At 44.4% G+C, this 19,273-nt stretch overlaps 1 protein-coding gene across 3 annotated transcripts in view; it reads right to left on the bottom strand.

Moving 5' to 3' along the window:
• The window catches only part of itpr2 (inositol 1,4,5-trisphosphate receptor, type 2), a 54,052-nt gene that overhangs the window by 2,272 nt on the left and 32,507 nt on the right, over positions 1-19,273 (bottom strand). For all 3 annotated transcript variants that reach the window (XM_078283299.1, XM_078283300.1, XM_078283301.1), the window contains 19 exons: positions 18,090-18,210; positions 17,592-17,779; positions 17,250-17,430; positions 15,900-16,153; positions 15,554-15,754; positions 15,007-15,117; positions 14,541-14,636; positions 14,283-14,402; positions 12,318-12,452; positions 12,010-12,202; positions 11,698-11,823; positions 10,403-10,578; positions 10,147-10,311; positions 9,834-10,017; positions 8,242-8,328; positions 7,190-7,311; positions 6,840-7,005; positions 6,509-6,669; positions 1,320-1,481 (listed from right to left, as the gene is read on the bottom strand). In XM_078283299.1, the coding sequence (XP_078139425.1) occupies positions 1,320-1,481; positions 6,509-6,669; positions 6,840-7,005; positions 7,190-7,311; positions 8,242-8,328; positions 9,834-10,017; positions 10,147-10,311; positions 10,403-10,578; positions 11,698-11,823; positions 12,010-12,202; positions 12,318-12,452; positions 14,283-14,402; positions 14,541-14,636; positions 15,007-15,117; positions 15,554-15,754; positions 15,900-16,153; positions 17,250-17,430; positions 17,592-17,779; positions 18,090-18,210 (2,949 nt within the window). The remainder of the gene's footprint in view (positions 1-1,319; positions 1,482-6,508; positions 6,670-6,839; positions 7,006-7,189; positions 7,312-8,241; positions 8,329-9,833; positions 10,018-10,146; positions 10,312-10,402; positions 10,579-11,697; positions 11,824-12,009; positions 12,203-12,317; positions 12,453-14,282; positions 14,403-14,540; positions 14,637-15,006; positions 15,118-15,553; positions 15,755-15,899; positions 16,154-17,249; positions 17,431-17,591; positions 17,780-18,089; positions 18,211-19,273) is intronic.

Here is a 19,273-nt window from a genome sequence, read left to right as displayed (position 1 = left end):
GGAAATTCCGTATCCTAAGCCTCAAACTCAACCATTACTTCTCCCAAACACACATACTCACACTCATACATATATACATACGCACACACACACATCTCAGCTCTGATACTGTAGAGTGTGCAAGGTGCTGAGTTGGGCAGAGGTTGTAATGAGGGAAGAGCTGCAGCAGTAGTTCCTACAGTTTGGGCTCACAGCTAATGTGAGTCCTGCAGGGTAATGGTCTTCCCTTGTGACTGCAGAGCCGTGGATTGGCCCGACCTTACACTGCATGAACACACTCAATTCTAGTGGTGTAAGCCATAATTTCTGTCGAGCAACAAAAGCAGCCAGATATCCTGGCTAACCCCCAGCCTCCAGATTAGCCAGCATAAGCATAAGCATGGCATAAACTACTGTGAACCCAAATTAACAAAAAACAGATCGCAGTTGACTGCAGATTCAGAGATAAGGTGTGTGTTCAGCAGCACATTTTATAGTTATATGTGATCAGGTAGGGTTTCAGTGTCTTCCTCAAGGACACGTCAATAGTATTCACACCTCTTAATGGATACAACATTGGCTGTTACAGGGATTGAACCTGGGATCATCCGGTTACAGGACGGTCTCTCTAACCATTAGGCCACCTTTACACAGCACCAATCTGCAGGGTGATTTTACCGCGCGCTAAGGTCAATAGAGGTTGTTGTTTTGTTTATGGGAGTGTGATCCTCCCTCAGCAGGAGCTGTTTTCACACATCTGGCAGAAGAGGAACAAGGATCGGCCTGTGACTGGGATCACATGCAGGGGAGGCAGGTGATGAGAGTGATCAGTCACACTGCTGCAGCAGAGCTAGTCATCCAAACAGCCAGGGGCCCACTGGCAGCTCCGTTCTGCTAATCGCCTGACATGATAGTCGCCTGTCCTGTTGTGTTCAGGAACATCAGAGGCCTGACGCAGTCCTCAGTGCAATGGGGTCAAAATCTGGACGGATTTGTGAGCAGAGATGGAGCAGAGGGGAATCACTGAATGACACTGTTGACATGTGCTGCTATCCCATGTGACCTGCAGCCTGTGGGTGTCAAGATCAGGTAGCAGGAGGCCTATACTATGTGGGCAGTACAGTTAAGGTTGTTTACAAATTAAAATGTTGCAGCGTGTAGTTTAACAAGTTAAACAAGATGAACAATGAACAATGAAATAGCCTCACTGATACTTTAAAAATGAGGGAATTTGGCTTGACAGGACTTTATTTATTTGGCTTGGAGTTCAGATTAACACTGTGTTCAAACGAGAGCCTTTTCCACTGTTCTATGAAAAACAGTCTAAAGCGGCACTTTACCTGTTCCTTCAGCTCAGCCAGCTGGCCAGAGAGCTGAGCCACCAGAGTGACGGTGCTGTCCAGCTTCTCCTGCAGAGAGCGCATCTCATTCTGCTCCCCGTCTCCCTCGCTGCTCACCAGTGACATGGCTCTCATACGGGGGAACCAGTCCAAGTTTTTCTCCTGCAGGGAGAGAAGTAGAGGTGGGGTGAGAGAAATGGTTAAGAAAGGCGGGAGGAATGGAAGAAAGCTGAATCAGTGGGTCAAGGAGATGGCGGCAGCAGTATGTTGGCATAGAGAATGACAAAGAGGATTTACGTTGACATACAGGGAGTGTTATAGAGAGAGTCAAGAGTCACACTGGAGGAGGAGACTAGACAGATAGATATTGGTAATTGGAGAGAGGAGTGGAGGTTAAAAATTAATCATTCTGTCAGTAGAAACTAGTCTAAGTTTTGTGTTTAACAGAGTAAAATTTTTAACCAGTGATGTTGTCTCCTGGATACTGTGGATAGCAATTATACACTAATATGAACAGCAACAGGCATTTCAATTCTCACCCACTCCATAAACACATTGTTGATGTAGGGATGAGTCACTGTCGTCTATCAAGAACACAATTGGGAGAGTAGTGTTTGTGTGTGTGTGTGTGTGTGTGTGTGTGTGTGTGCGCGCGCACATGCTTGCATGCAAAACTGACACATTTTGTTTATAATCAGTTTTTCTCACAGTATAACACTGCAGTGGAGAGAGCAAGCCGTCTGCAGTAATCCCATGAGAAAACACAGACAGCGAGCAACATGAACCTATAGCATTATGTAATGGACTTAAGCGTGTCTATGTGTCTGTGTTTGTACATGTGTGGGTGTGTGTAATATGGGAGCGCATCTGCGTGGACATGTGTATGGCAAAATGTGAGTGAGTGAGTGTGTGCATGTGTGTCTCTACACCCATGCTCTTGAGCACCTGTGAAAGTGAGATAGGGTTCAGCGAGACAGATCGCCATCAGCTGATCTTATGTAATATTCCTTCGCCAGTTCTGCTGATAAAAATGACTTTAAAGGTGCTGAGAGTGGGATATGACTGGCACCGCTCTAGGTCCAGTAGGAGGAGTGAGGTGTTCTCCCACCTCCTCTTATATAAGAATAGACTAGAGGGAAAACTGAGCAGGGATTGAGACGCCGAGGACAGAAAGGAGCGATGGAAGCCAGGAGAGTGAGGTGAGCGGGTGGAGAGAGGTATGAGGTGTGGAGGAGGGAGGAGAGCTGCTAATTTGTTTTTGTTTCTTTAATTAATACGTAATGAGTTTAGCACATTTTTTGCTGAGCGGAGACTTTTACAGCCATCACATATCATGGGGATTCCCACTCCAAATCTAACTTCACTCCAACTGTGAAGTTCATGTAGAGGCCCGAGCAACTAAATTTTAAAAAATACCATCGTTTGTGACGCTTACCCTGACTCTCTCTCTATAAAAGGGACAAGTATACCATATTTAACAATGTTTACCATATATATAAAAAAAGAAAATGCACTCTAGAGCTATCAGAAGAATCTCAACACTAATTTATGATGACAATAAAAACAGCAACTTTTCCACATTGCACTTTAGGTGTTTTAGGGTCATTACTGATCACTGAAGATAGCATGGGACATTCAGCAACACATTCTGTTAAACAGAACTCTACCCGGCTACTAAATACTGCAAGTTAATATAGTAAAAAAGGGAAATGGAGCAGGAGGGAGAAAGTGGCCTCCTGAGGCCAGCAAGCAACGACTACAGGAGAAAAACAGACTGCCTGGTTAAGTAGTGACTGCTGAGCTGAGCTGCACAGTATGAATTGAGTCATTCTACATGAGCTTGCCTGAAAATCATGGGCTAATTTGGACCTCTGGCATAAATAAAGTTAAAAAGAAAAGCTTCCTTTCTCTCAGCGTCCAGAACACAGTGAAGGCTCTGTGAGCTCAAAGACAAAGGTGCAACATCACTGAAATTGAGGACTATCTGATGCCTGTTTTACCAAGTCAGCCATAACTGATGGATTAAGCAAGCTCAAAGATTAAATAAAGAGGGCTAAGAGACATTAATCAGGGTGCATATAATATCCTGTTTGAACATACAGTCACTTGTGCAGCTTGAAGCATCATCTCTTTCCTTGGATTAACGTGATAAGATTTAACAGTGGCTGTATACAATCTGAAGCGTCCCACCCATGTCTCGTGCTATTCATTAGACAGTACAGTAGTCCACTCTGTCCTGTACGGTCTGAATGAGTCAGTTTCTGTGTTGCTTCACTGATCCATTTGAACACCTCAGTGAGCATGACTTCACACACATTCATGTGCCTCTCACTCTGCTGCTGTCGCCATACCGCCGCCGCGTTTCACCACGTACAGACTTCCACTGTGCAGAGCGCTAGCACACAACTCAGGAAGACTCGGTGTTGATGTTGTAAACAGACTGCGAGAACAACCTCAGATGTCAGCGACATCACACATTAAAGGACCAACGCTGACTTTCAGGTTGCTTTTCTTCTAAACTACACATTTTTCAAAAATTTCCCCATGATTCTTTTTCCTGTCACTTCATGAATTATGCGTTCTCGAGATTAAAGAAAATGCATGACATCATCACACTGCATTTCCTGAGATGATTGAAAGAAAATGTCATCAGTTATGTTCCCGTACCTGCTGTAAACATAAGATATGGTAAACTGGCCGACCAAACATTTTCTTTAAAACCTCTCAAGCAGTGCAATTCCACGATTCCATTGCAATGTTTTTGATATGTTCATCATACCTCAAAAAAGATCTTAAGTTTTATAGAAAATGTCTATTTTTGTAGAATACCAACTGAAAAGTTTGCAATTTTGCTTAACATAAACATCAGTGTCTCTTTGCTTCTGCACTCTCTACATTTTGGGATGTATTATGTCCACAAGAATATACATTATTGACCTTATATGCATTACTGCACTTTGTCCAGGAATATAAACTATAAATTGTTGAGCTCCAGGTGGTGAACAACCTAGTTGTAGGAAACTTGTAATGAACAACCAGAGAGATAAAGAGACAAGAGATACAATGATGTACTGCACAGAGAAGAGTGTACCAGACATTTCTACAGATAAGTGGGTAAACACATTATCAATTTAGTTACTAAACACACACACACACACAAACAAGTTCTTCATCTGAGCAGTTTGTTAATTGAACCACATTTCTACCACATCTCACAGGTCAAATCTGACCTCTGCCCTCACTTCACAATACAAGTTTAGTGGCTCCTTTTCTTTTTCAGCCATTTCTGCTGCTGCTCCGGTTGCTGACAACGTGTCACATCTGCGTTGCTAAGGAAATGGAGGGCTCATGATGTGATAGCGACTCTTTGTCTATGTGTGTGTGTGCATGCATGAGAGTATGTGTGAGAGAGAAGGGGACAGGAGAGCACGTGCCAGGCAGGGCTGAGCTATTAGCAGGCCACTTGAGATGGGTTATGTAACAGCATTGTGGCTGCTGCAGTACCTGCTAGCCCTGTAGCTGCTGTCATAATTTTACACACAAACACCCGCACAGAGAGTCGCAACCACATGCACAACACGCTCAGTGTAACACGATCCTATTCTTTTGCTTAGCGACACATCATTCTATCCTACCCAACCAGATGCACACATTCTGGGTGTGTGTGTGTGTGTGTGTGTGTGTGTGTTGCGTGTGTGTGTTTGAGATCATCAGGTTTCAGCTCTATGCAGACAGGGAGAGGGAGAGGGGATGGCAGAGTCTTAATGAGTCCAGTCGCTCCATGTTGAGTTGTCCCCCCGAAACTGTAGTGTAGGAGATTATAATAAAGATTGAATTTAACAAGTAGAGCCCAGACTGCAGAGCCCCCCCCCCCCCCTCCCCCCACCTCTTCAGTCTCAGCGACTTACAATGCATGAGCAGGTAGGGGTTCAGGTCAATTAAGGACAATTTGAATGGACACACAGCTGTTGCTGGGATCGAACCTGAGGCCATGTGGTGTCTCTGTGACTGTTGGGCTACACTGCTGCTCCCTTTTCATGTTGTTATTAATAAAGATCACAGTCTTAATAAAGTTCCTTGGTACCACATTGATAAAATATATATATAAAAAGTGGCATTTAGCTGTGTTGTAAATAGCCTGAATTTGTGTCTTTTGTGAGTCTTTCTGTTTTATATTAGAAGGTGTTAATATAAATTCCTGACTCATCATTACCTCATCATGCACCGATACCTTGGCCTGGCATCAGAGTACCGACCTGTTAGAAGACCTGCTGATGCATATTAAATAGATGTCTGTCACCTGTTTGTTATGCAAATTGTTCATTATTATGCAACCATTCTTATGCCCATCACGGCTGAATGTTAATCACGAAATGTGCCATTGTGCTCCAAGGCTTCATTTGAATCCATTAACCTCATGGCAACACCTTTTGTTGCCCTTACATCCTTCAACTTCTTGTCTGTGTGTCTGTGCAGCAAGTTGCTGCATTGATGATAATAGAGCTCGACTAGGTTTAATTACTATTTAACCACACTATGTCCCAGCAGGTTAGGGGTTTAGCATTGCACAGACTCGTTGCTGTACTACCTGAACACAGAGACCCGTCTCTTTCCAACAGCGAGGGGGGAAGGAGAATAAATTGGGATGCTTGGCACAGGCCTAAAGGCTCAGTCTCATTTTGGGGCTGTTTTATCACTCGTCTGCTGTAGACGCTCAGGATTCTCTGGTACACTGTGTGAGTCTCCTAACTGAGGAAAAAGATGGTTTGCACACCTTTAAGGCTCCAACACTATGGCATCTGCATGCTGACTGGCAAGACTCACCAAAAGGAATTTGAATTATGGATGTGAAATGAGTGTGGTAGTTTGTGTACTACATTTTCACTATGCTGTGGGGTGCAAATGTCCCTGAAATAATAAACAAAAACTTGGGTGTTGTTTATGTCTTCTTGTGTCAGGTCAAAGAATAGTGTATTTCAATGCAAAAAACCCTACATTTTTACATCATCATATATCTTGCAGAAACAATATGAAAGCAAATTATTGTAATTTCATTTGTTCTGATGATACAGCTGCTGGTGAGATGCATCTCTTGTGGCGCATGATGATGAAACTATGTGTTACATTAATTGTGCTGTTTTCACTGGACATTGACTGTGTAGTAAGTGGGTGTAATACAGTCTACTGACCTTGATCATCTGGGCCACATAGCTCTCAGGACCAGTGTACTCGGTCGGATCTTTCACCCTCACCAGAACCAGGAAGTAAAGGTAGTGCCACATGTTGTGTTCGGCCTTGAAATGCTCCTCAAAAGACACCGTCTTGTTGTCAAACTTGTCCCTTTCCAGCCCTGTGAGACATGAGCAGAGGGGTTGGGAGAATGAAGTGGTGGCAGCAGGCTGTTATTAGCCAACCTAATTAGCAAGATCAATTTTCTCCATAGTAGGCCTTTATATTATGCTGTTCTGTCACCATCATTTTGTAGTCTGCACATATTGAGCAAAGCACAGCTGTACACACCACAGATGAAGCAGGTGGTTTTCAGAATCTCCTCCTTCCTCTGTTTCTCACTCCTCAGGTCCGCGAAGGTGTCGATGATCACACCGAAGATGAGGTTGAGAACGATGATGATAACAACGAAGAAGAACAGAAGGTCGTAAACCACGCGGGCCGCAAACAGAGGCTCCTGGATGGTCCGATCGCAGGGAGAATATGGAGAAAAAGTCAACTTCCGCCATCACTAAAATTATTTTATTGTCGTTATAAGCAACAGCTGCAGCCATAGCAGCAGCACAAATGCCATTTATGAACAGTTCACACCATTACAAACAAAGCAAATCATTCATTCATTCATGGTGAGGTTCCCTGACCTCTTTGGAGGGTCTCCTGAGGATGTCTCCAACGCCTCCTCCATTACGCAGTCCCTGATTCAACACCGTGATTATACACATGAGCAGAGTGTCGCACACCCGCTCTGTCCCATCGTCCTCATCTGCAATTAGACACACAGAAACATGTGTGAAGAGCAAGAGAGAGAGAGAGAGAGAGAGAGAGAGAGAGAGAGAGAGAGAGAGAGAGAGAGAGAGAGAGAGAGAGAGAGAGAGAGAGAGAGAGAGAGAGAGAGAGAGAGTGTGTGTGAAAGTGTTTGTGTGTCTGTTTGTGTGTACCAAGTGCAGGCCTTCTCAAGGTACAAAGCAATGAGTAACAGTGGGTTCAAGAAAGCTCTTTCGTTATTCAAATACAGCCTGACCTCATTCAGAAAACTATCACTCAACTGCCTTTGATTACCAGAACAACCCTCTGGTGAGTCAACAATAAAATGCCTTTCCATGGAAACAGCTGATAATGGCATGATTAAAGGACAAATGGGTAATTTGACCCTCCCACCCACATGAAACAAGTAGAAGGACTAGACAAAAGAAAGTCTAGAGGGATAAAATATGAAATGGCAGAAGCAGCATGACAGACGAAGAGGGCGAGATGAAGGGAGAGAGGCAGAGAAAGATGTGGATGAGGTCACGTGTGTTGCCCCTACGGTGCAGGTGATCCATGAAGATGCACAGGAGAGAACAAACAGCGTGAGTCACCCCCTCTGCCTCATCATGCTTCTTTGTGTGTGTGTGTGTGTGTGTGTGTGTGTGTGTTCGCAAATATGCAAATACATGTGTGTATGTGCCTCTCTGTGTGTGTGTGTGTGTGTGTGTGTGCGTGTGTGTGTGTGTGTGTGTAACCTTTCAGGAGCTGACTGCTGCTGGAAAGGTCACACACACATATACCCCAGTCCAGCCATAAAGACTAACTGTCCTCAAAATAGTTACTTTCAAAACTGGTAGGTTGTCAAGCAGGATCAATAAAAAAAAAGTACATAGGGAGAAATGTAATTTCAATGGACATTCTGTAGCAGCTTTTAGTAAAAACTTACCAGGAGCAGACTTGGGTGAGGAGTCAGGGCAGCTGTCTCTCATACACGAGTCAGCAGCTCCACTATTACTCAAAAAATCCCTTTTTCCTAAAAATGTGAAATAATACGTTTATTTGACTACTGATGATAACGCAGATATCATTACAACAAATGACTGAAATATTGCCCACTAGTCATTGACACTGATTGTGCTTTCGCATCAAACTCCTTCTACCAATTCTTCTAAACTCCACTAAAATCAGCAAGAAAGATATAGTCAGACATTATGTAAACTCAGGCAGCAGGTGCTGGGTGGGTGGTGAAGTGTGGCTGAACAAAAACTGAACACATCATTTGCACCTCAACAAAGCCTACTTGAATGTGATCAGCTCAGCCAGCCAGCCAGACAGAGGGAGAGCTGTACACCTGGGCAACAGGCTTCTGACAGGCTTCCTACCGTGCCGGGCTACAGGACAGAGGCAGGGCTACGGGACGAGAGGCAGCGGGAAGAAGAAGCAGAGCCGAAGGGGCAGGGAGCGGGGGGTCAGGGCCCAGAGGCGGCAGCGGGGCGGGTTAGGGTGCTCCTGAGGTTTGACGGAGCTGCGGCTGTCCCCACAGGCAGCGCAGCCCGCAGCCAACAGACACAGACAGAGCCGAGCCCAGCTGGTTACATAACCCAGCGCTGTTTCTGCTCTGCTCTGTTCTGCGAAACACAGAATGGTGCGGCCACCAGGTTATGCAACAGGTGCACACACGTGCTAGCAGGTCGTCTTCCTGACCACCGGAGCACAGTGCCAGAGCTCATGAACACACACCCACGCATGCATGCTCCTGAAGACAGTGTTTTCAAAACACATACACGCACACACATTCATATAAACACACGTATCAGATGGGCAGACAAAGTGCCTAAGAACATGTGTTACCATGTATACAATTAATAAAATTGTTTTCCTAAAAACACACACTATCCTATCGTTGCTGATTTTCATGTTTTAACTTCTTTTGAAGGATTACATGCCTCTCTATGGGTTGAGAAAATACTAACTTCTCAGGCTTATGAAACCCTTTCAAAACCCATTGGATAATGTCAAAAATGCATCGCCACCAAGCTAAAAACAAGGTTATTTTTCTCTGTTACTGAAAAGTTGACATTTTGGAGATACAAGGTTTTCACCCGACAGCTACACTATATAATTATCTCGTCTCCCCGCCCAACACGCACACACACACACACACACAGGTTTTTGATAATACTGCAAGAGAGCACAGCTTTACGAGATGTTGAAAGTGGAACTAAGGTTAAATGCAGTGGCACAAAGGCCACAGCGTGAATCAAGTATAGAGTAGGATGTATTGTCATAATTGCATCTCTCTTCCATAAGGAGAAAACTAGAATTCTAACTCTAGTAAAGCTATACCTACAGTAAAATCTATGCCGTTTCTATTGTAGAAACCATTACTGTATTGATTAGAAATGTGCCTCTTTAAGAGAAAGAAGCAGGTTATAAAGAAGCTTTCTGTCTTCTGCTCTCACCTTATAAAGTTGATTACAAATACTGTAACCCTTAACCATGGTTAAGGGTGGATTAGCAGGTTTTGGGAGTTCTGACCTGGCGCAGGAAGGCGGTCCACGTCCATGCGGAAGTCGTCCTTGAGGAAGAGGAAGCCAATGATAGAGAAGAAGTAGACGAGGAAGATGGCCAAAACAGCCGTCAGGATGATGGAGCGGCCGTTCCTCGTCACGCTCTTTATCACGTTGAGCAGCGTCTCCTCCCGGATCACCAGGTCGAACAGCTGTGGGCGCGCAAACACATCAACAAATTCATTTATTCAGGACAAAGATTCCTCGAACGGTCTGAAGCGATGGTATACTCAACAACAATCACAACACAAAGGGAGTAAAACGCGTGAGAGAATTCTTACCAAGAAGCTGTAGAAGAACTCGTGTACGAACAGGCCCAGGACGCAGATGATGGCGTAGCCCAAATGGTAGATAAACAGCATGTCCATAACCACCGCTTTGTAGCCGCGGGTGAACGTTCCCTGGTTTCCCACAAAGCTCACGAGAAAGACTACTTTATTAAACAGCTGAAAGACAAGAAGAGGACAAGGATGAGAGATAAAAACTGTTTTTGACAAGAACCGACATATCAGTTGGGTCGAATCTCGCATTGCTTACATTGGCAGTGCCCAGCAACAGCAGAGCGGGACCGAGGCCCATAGTGTAGATGGCACGCAGAATGAGGGAGACCAGGAAGAACAGGATGCCCCACGGCTTGGGCAGGACGGGCAGCAAGGCGGTGAACACCCCCACCGCCACCCACAGCGAGATATTCCAGAAAGGGGACAAGGTGCCTGGGCAGGAGAGGAAAACATCAACAGAGTGTACGCCGCGTTAACGCTCTGAGAACAAGTGGCATTTCTCTATTGAATTATTCAACTGAGTTAAGTGCTTTACTTGGCACAACACAGTCTCTGCTTCAACTAAGAGGCGACACTTTGAAATGTCAAACAGTAGCCCATAGGGACCGCCAACTTCATCACTCAGAACAACCGTCTCTTTAGCTGGCACTGTAAACCGCCAAAGTGTTTATGAGGCTCATTGTTCTTTAGTAAAGTGCGATGTTGTGATGATCTGTTGCTAAAAACGCTTTAAAGGCAAAAGACTCTCTAGCATTAAGGCTGCTGGCAGGTCACTAAGGCTTCGGTGGATTTGCTGTTTCAATGCGACTTGAATCATCTGATCACACATCAAGTGACAGGTCTGAACATACAAAAATCTGATTTTGCTCCCATTGCTATTGGATCTTCAAAACTTGATATAGAAGTGGTAAGGATCACATTGGGATCAGAATTCTACAAAGTTTGAACACAATCCAGGCAACTTTGCATACAAGCAATGTTAACACATGGAGAGGGAGAGCGGGAAAAAGTAATTTAACAGATTTAAATAAAACCTTAGCAGACCTATGAGAGCCAGCGCACGGCGAACTGATCTCATGAAATCCAATCTTAAGAATCAGATCTCAAAAAAGTTGAAATGCCAAGCATAACCTTGATGTAACATCAAGAAAACCAATCCCTGGATTGTGGTGTGGCAGACTTGAAGAGCTCAATTGAACTCACCACTTTAGTGGAAATACATAAAACATAGAATGCGCTTTTGGGTTTGGGTCATTTAATAATTCAATGCACTTTTGAATTAGATTAATCCATGTCCATCCATCACGCTGACAAGGTAGAAAGACAGTGGGTTTGACACAGCAGCAGACTCGTCCTGAGAGGAAGTGATAGTTCTTCTTCCCAGCATGAATAATACCTGGCAGAACCCAGACGAGCTTCAACCTCGCCACAAGGCCAGGCCAGGCTTACTCCTCGCTCACATGCAGCGGGGATCTGTCCGTGAACGACCGCTCCGTCTCAAGCCGGCGCATTACACAGACAAGTTCAGTAGCAAGAATCAGCAATTCTCACCCTCGTCTCCGTCGTCACCGAAGGGGTAGAAAACAGCCACAGCAATGTTGAGCAGGCAGGCCAGGTAGAAGGAGATACTCCCCCAAAGGGAGATGTGCCGCGAGAACCAGAACAGAGCCTTGTTTTCTGTACAGACATAACAAGAAGCCTTAGTGCAGGGATTCCATAATGATATAAGACTCAAAACACACACACAAACAGTGCAGGCCCAACAATTTACACTGGTAATAACAGAACCCAGACACTGTGGATCACACTCATCATTAGTAATAACCCCATTGACTGTTTCTGCTGCCCGAGCAACAGACTTACTGCGGATCTTCTTCTGCCACCTCATCTCGTTGTACAGGTTGTCAAACTGCTGGAAGAAGTCGTTGACCTTGCTGCCCTGGTCGTCCCTCTCGGTGGTGGTGAACACGCGCACCTGGGACTCCTCGGTCAGGTACTCACAGATGTTCGGGACGGGAAACACTATCTGTTCCATGGAGCGGTCATGACGCACAATCTGGCAAATAGATATCCGATACATCCTCATTATGGGTGTGTAGCTGCACACAATGTGAACGTTCTGAATTATTGGGATTCAGATGACAGCTGGAGGAGGTGACGGTGAGGCCTACCTCTATCTGCGCTGTGTGATTGGCATAGTAATGAAGGGCGTCGTCCTCCTCATGATCAGGGTCCGGCCCCGCCCCCGCTCCCAGCCCCGACCCCGGCCTCAGGCTCTGCTGAAGGATCTTGTTGTGTCTGGCCAGCTAGGATCCAAAAAAGATTACAGCTTACTATAAAACACTGTTCGTTCATCTCACTTTCAATTCACAGTACGCAGCACAAGAGTCACAAGGACCAGAGGCATTTGTTTCAGCCCAGCACCGGACAACACATTCACGAAGCCTTTAAATGATAACAACAATGGGAATGTGATTGATCCCCAAAGGGAAATTCTCTTTTCATTTTCACCCACAGTAGGGCCAACATGGTCCTGCCATTGAAAGAATGTCTCTCTCACCACTAGAGCTAAAACGATTTGTCAATTAATCAAGTAATTAGTTTAGATTAGTCTATCGCCAGAAGATTAATTGATTCAAATTTTGATAAAAGATATTAATAATTTTAGTCATTTGGTGGTTACAGCTTCACAAATGCTAAGATTTGCTTGCTTTCACCCTTTCATATCATTATAAAATGAATACTTTTTTTGGCAGCTGGTGAGAATAAAAAAGCAATTTTAAGACTCACTTTGGGCTCTGGTAACTTGTGAATGACATTTGGCATTATTTTTGACTTTTTATGGACTAAACGATTAATCTAAATGATTGATGCATTAATCGATAATGAAAATAATCATTAGTTGCATTCCTACTCATCACCCTGACACCCTAACAACCTAGAATATTATACTTCATCTGGTCAGATCTGAGCATATGAACTTCACCAAGACTTCACCAAGATGAAAACTGTTCTCGGACTGGTCTCAGATCAACAAACTAATGGATATTTAATGCAACTTTGCAGGAGAGGAGGAAATCATTGCAACACTACCATCTTGCAACATACAAAGCTTTAATTCTAGATGTTTCAGTCAGACAACTTCAAGAGAGTTAAAAGGAAAAAACATCAAAACAAAAGCAGTCTGACATGACAATACAGACTTGGAGCAAATACCAGCAAATTCTGTATATCCTCTAGATCAAGATATAGCAGTTTATTTTCCTCACTTTCAGAATGATCTATATCATTTTCTTTTCTTTATTTGTTTAGCTGCATGTGATAAATTGAGCCGGCTTTATTTATTATCTCTCACACAGAAAATACTGACAGACACCAGGAACATGGCAGCCGTCGCTCGGCAGGCCGCGGCAAGTAGTGACAGACGGGTTTTCTAACAGATGCTCGAACACTCGGCGTCTTTTGTTTGTGTGTCATCAGTGTAGGTGTGTGTTTGCGTTTCACTTTCTGGGGTCAAAAAACAGTGGAACAGTCAAAAAGACTTGCGTTGTCATAATGAAACTAGTCTGTTGGCTGGACAAAAATACCCCGTCTGACACTTGGCTCTGAAAAAGCAGAAGTGAAAACCCGCTAGACTTGGTCTGTCCTCTCCAACTGACATATACTGTAGAGAGAGGGGAGGGAGAGAGGGAGGAATACACACACACACACACACACACACACAACAACTCCTTTCTCACTCCGTCTTGGCACAATACTCCCTTCTGATTTCTTTACTGATGACACCCTGGAGGAGGCAAACCAGATTCATTTAATAATCCAATGACTATTACCTGCTTGGGTGATACGAGAACACCTACAGCTATGAATCAGTCCACCTGTCGGCAGGAGAAGTGACACATCCTGGAGCTAATTTTAGAAAACTGGCAGAGCAGTTCTATTACAGATCCACATTCCTCCATCCTTTGGCACACAGGACATATACACTCAAATAGGAGCATGCTTACACCCATGCATGTGGACACACACACACACACTCCTGTACTACAAGGTGCTGAGGTCAGCAAAAGGGGGTAATGAGAGAGAAAGTGCAGTAATGCCGCCTCCTCAGTCTGAACCAGCTTGGGCGTTATTACCTGGTGGGCCAGGATGTAGATGTTATGTCCGACGTCTTTGGGCTTGATCAGGTCTCCCACACTGTCCTCCTCTGCCTCGCTCTCCAGCCCCTGGGCATAGGCTTCCTTCATTACATCCACCTGTTGCACAGAAGTTAGGCAATTCATTGCTCCTTACAGTACATTCAATTGAAAATAGATTAATTTTAGATAGGGCCTGTCTTTGCGTGTGTGTGTGTGTGTATGTGTGTGTGTGTGTGTGTGTGTGTGTGCACTTACCAGTTCATTGGGTCTCATCTTGTAGAGGATCTTCTCTGCATTCTCGCTGTCATGGCGACTCTCCATGATAGCCAATAGGAGCTTGGAGGCATTATTCTACAAGGCAGGGACAGAACAACGACCATCACATCCTGATCAACTCTACCCTGCAGATACAATACTGAGTGACCAGGACTTCACGGATACAATTTTAAACTGAAATAAACCATTTAATTGAAGAAGAAAGCCTGCATTCCTTATACAAATGATAAAGATGATCATAAAAATACCATCCACTGTAATGTATTATTTGAACACTAGGAGATTTGTAAAATCAACTCCTAGTAATCAGGATCTCAGCCTCTAGTGCTGCAGATGATGAGTGTTAGAAAGTATAGCTTCAGTGTATGTACTTTTAAGTATGGCTTTTAATGCGTGTGCGTCATAGCGAGCAGCCTCACAGCACTCAGAGACACGTGACGCTCACCTTGAGCTCCAGCACCAGGTCCAGCCGATGCTTCCCCAGGGGGTTGATGGAGTTGACAATCAGCGCTATAATGATGTCAATGCCGTTCGACTCATGCTTGGCTATGCAGGTCTGGAAAAGTAATGGAGCTATAGTGGGCATCAAAGTACATCAGATTGCAACAAAATTTATCAGACAAGTCACAGTAATTTGCATGTTTGACAAGTTGGGGATACACTCTAATGAGTGACTCTAAAGTGATTTTGTTAAAACAAAAATAGATGTCAGTGTGCAGGATTTACTGAGTTTGAGTTTGATGAAAGGTTTTCACCAATATTGTTCTTGATTCATAGGCCATAGATTACACCTCGTTTAGAAAGCCAGTTTGGACGCCCCTCTCTCTTAAGCAATTAATTGCAGCCTCTGCGATTTGGAAATTGCAGATGCATATTGCATATTGCATATTGCATATTGCGATTTTGTTTTTTCGATTAATTGTTCAGCTCTACTTGTGAGGGGGCAAGAAAAGCTGATTCTATTTGGGAAAACTAGCCCATCCAGCCCCTACCTGGTTCTCATGGCAGGGTCCCTGGCAGTACTCCGTGATGGTTTCCAGGGTTTGGCGGACCAGGTCCACGTTGCTCTCGTTGATGTAGAGGCCCAGCAGCCCGAGGCCTCCAGTGGTGCTGCCACAAATACAGTCCAGGAACTGGAGGGTCTCACACACCAGGTTGTAGTTAGTCTTGTTGTTCTGGTTGCGCAGGAAGTTCTGGATTTAGAGCAGAAAAACAACAGTGAGGTTAACAGTATATATATATATATATATATATATATATATCTCAATACACTCAACATAAAGATTGTGTTGAAATAAAGTTAACGACTACAAGGTTTTTCCTCTAAGGGGCCAGTACCTGCAGGTCTGAGTTGTGGTTCTCACACAGCAGCTGTAGGTAGCGTAGGATGGGGTTCATTATGGTGATGGCTGGACTCATCTGAGTTTCTTCTGCAGCCTCCTCAGCTCCAGGCCCCTCGCTGTTCTGTCCCAGGCCCTCCAGGTCCGGGTCCAGCTCCTTTCTGAAGGCACAGAAGGCCTTGGAGGTCACCGAGGAGGCCTCCTTCAACTGGCCTCGCATCTCCTCCCTCATATGAAGCCCGGAGTCCTTCCCTACAGAAACAAGATGATTTTACTGTTTATTTACTGGAAGAGAGACACAGCTGAGTGAACATTTAGTGGAAGATCGAAGTCTCTATTGTTGTATATTATGTACATTACCTTTATTTTACTTTTACCTTTATTTTATATTAGTACCTATTTCTTCTATTACCTTCCTGTACTTGAAACATACTTGACTTCCTTGGCATTGTCCACCAATTGCTGCTGTGGCACCTGAATTTCCCCAAGGCGATCAATAAAGTGCTATCTTATCTTATCTCATCTTATCTTATCTTAAGATGGGTCTTAGTTAATGGGTGTGGGTGAAAGTACACCTGAAATATTTAAACATTTCATGAGTAAAGATCAATGGCAGCTGATCGTTTGATATTGGTCGACTTATTTCAAAAAACTAATTCAGAGACCCCTCCCCCCCCCCCAACAAGCGGCCAACTGTTGAGTGGGGTTCTGGAGTATGAAAACAGCCGATCTTGATACAATGGTCTTTTGATAAGCTTGTGATGTGGGCCGTCACATGGCCTCTGACATGTGACCGCAGGCACTGGGAACAACAGTCTGCTCAGAGGTCAGCAGAGCAACAAAGATCACAGATACAGTACAGTGGAGTCAAGCGCAGCAATATGTGGGGTAATAATAATCTCTGCTGGATTAGGGGCCTTTGTGTCCAACTGTCATTACACAGAATTTGCGAGAGACTTTCTGGATTTGTCAGCCACTGTTGTTGTAACTGAAGGCCTAGCTGGAGTTCAGTCATTTTAAAAAGGGACCACACATACTGTAAAGCAGAATGAGTAAGGGTTTCAAGTTCACATTTGAACCCAGTTTGTGACGTCAATGCTTTGCACTCCTGTCCCGTGTCTAGGAAAATACGCTCAGAGCGTGACTTTCTGACCGAGTGACTCAATGTGTGCTCCTCTGACATCACTACCCTGCTGTTTCACCTTCATCCTTGAGAACGCACGTATGAGTTTGCTGCATCAGAGTAGAAGTGTGTCAGTCCCACAGAGCAGTGGTGACAAATGTTTTTTGGCCACACTCAGATCATTTAAGTTAGGAAAGCTTACAGTGAATCATCAATCTGCTGTACCTTTCTTCAACCTGATACCAGCGATGTCGCCGTCATCGTCCCTTTTCCTGCAGCTGAGCTCAAACATGTTGACGGACACGGTGGCTCGGATCTCCTGCTGGGCTAGACGCATGCGGTCGTAGAAAACCTTAAAAAACCTCTCCGACTTCTTCTGCTTGTACAGTTGGCTGTAGAAGGAGTTCTGGATGGGAGGGAGAGTGGCAAATCAGCATAAATCTCCACAATCTGAATCTGTGAGAGTATCCTGGGCTTCAGTTCATCGGTGCGGACATAAACTAATCATTTGAGTATGCGTGTGTGTAGGTGTGAGTGTTTGTCTGTGTATGTGTCTATATCGCCCACCTGTATCTGCGTGTTTCCTCCCTGGAGAAGGGCGATGCCCAGTAGGATGCTCTCCTCGAACACCCGGTCGTTCTTGGTGTTGACGATGAGGTCGATCACCAGCTCTGATGCCCCCACGGTGTCCAGCAGACACTGGATCTCCGCCACGCTGCTGCCTGGCTTGTCAGAGTCCAGCACAGGAGAACTTCCTGCACGAGTTTAATGTTGATTATCAGAACTGATAGTGATTGTGTAACATTACTAATGATGTGTGCAAAGTCATATGTGATTTATTACTAAATATCAACTATTCCAAGCAACTGTCAGCATCTGTATTTGGATATAAATATATATTTATATGGTGCTTAGGATTTCCTTTAGCCAGATTCAAAGTCTGCCACAGACTGTCAAAGAGCGCTTCCCCTAAGAAGTGGAGCACTGTCATGTTAGTTGCTCTTGTTTCCTCAGCAGTGAGTGGTTATTGCAGCTGCTGCTGGGTATATTTGGGGTTCTTGGTACCTCCAGACGACGGCTTGACAAAGCCTCCTGATGAGCAGTTTCCACTCCCAAACTCTGACTTGGAGAGAAGCCTTTGATTTCCAAAGTAGCGCGTGAGGAGAATCTTTCTTAACACGTTTCCCTGCGGAGACAAAAATGGTAATGTTAAATCCACATTACAGTCTGAGAGTGTGTCTCTTCTATACCAGCCTCAAACTAGAAAATTCATATTTTCACACTTTTGGTTTTGTTTTAGTAACTTAGTTACTGCTTGCATAGCCCCTTAAAATGTGAAGTAGCATTTTGCAATCCATATCTAATGTAGACGTACAGATCTACATAGCGTAATGTCAAAATGAAGGACACACTAACAAAATGTTCCATCCAAGAGAAGGGTTCTGGTGCGGTGTATTTCCTGGCATGAAATCAACCCAATCATCCCTAAGAGGGCTAAGCAGATTGCATTTTCCATCTAATGGGAGTGATCACCTTCATCCCATGATGCATTTCGCTCTTGATGGGAGCGATGGCTTGCAGGATGACAATGCCCTTATCAACAAAGAAATTGGAGTCTCCCATTGAGGAGCATGACAATAACAGTCTTGTTCAATAACCAGATCCTAATTGAGCATTTATGAGAGAGTCTGAAACGGCAGCTGAGACAGTGTTTTCCAAAGCCATCATAAAGATGCGGGGCTCAGATGAGTACTGAAGATATTTAGGTTAGCAGTAATTAGCATTGATCTTTCCTGATGAAATACTCAAAATAATCCCAGAAAATGCAAAATTATAGAGACAGTGTGGCTGAAGGGAATGTCTACGCTCATGCTTTCTTCATTTCACCCTGAATATGAGAGCATTTGAAGGAAATTTTGACATCACATGAACGTGAAACATGTCCATATAATGGACAAAGTCAAGAGGAATAACTTCACCAACATGGATTTTTGGGATTGTGGAGATTGCGTTCTGTGAGATTCCTCAGAGACAGAGTGGGAGAGAATGGAGGCAGAAGTACCACAGACTCTGACACAGCCTGCAGCCACCCAAATATACTCCCCATGAAGAAAATGCACACACATACATACACACAAACACACACACATACACACACACAGTTGAGAGAGAGATGGAGGGAAGCTGTGTGTGCTCATCTGTGTGTGAGGATTTGCTTTATGTGTATGCGAGAGACAATGCGTTACGTA

Source organism: Centroberyx gerrardi, chromosome 4 (assembly GCF_048128805.1).
Source record: "Centroberyx gerrardi isolate f3 chromosome 4, fCenGer3.hap1.cur.20231027, whole genome shotgun sequence".
In the NCBI taxonomy this organism is placed as follows: domain Eukaryota; kingdom Metazoa; phylum Chordata; class Actinopteri; order Beryciformes; family Berycidae; genus Centroberyx; species Centroberyx gerrardi.
The sequence above is the reverse complement of the archived record's forward strand: the minus strand, read 5'-3'. Positions and strand labels throughout refer to the sequence as shown.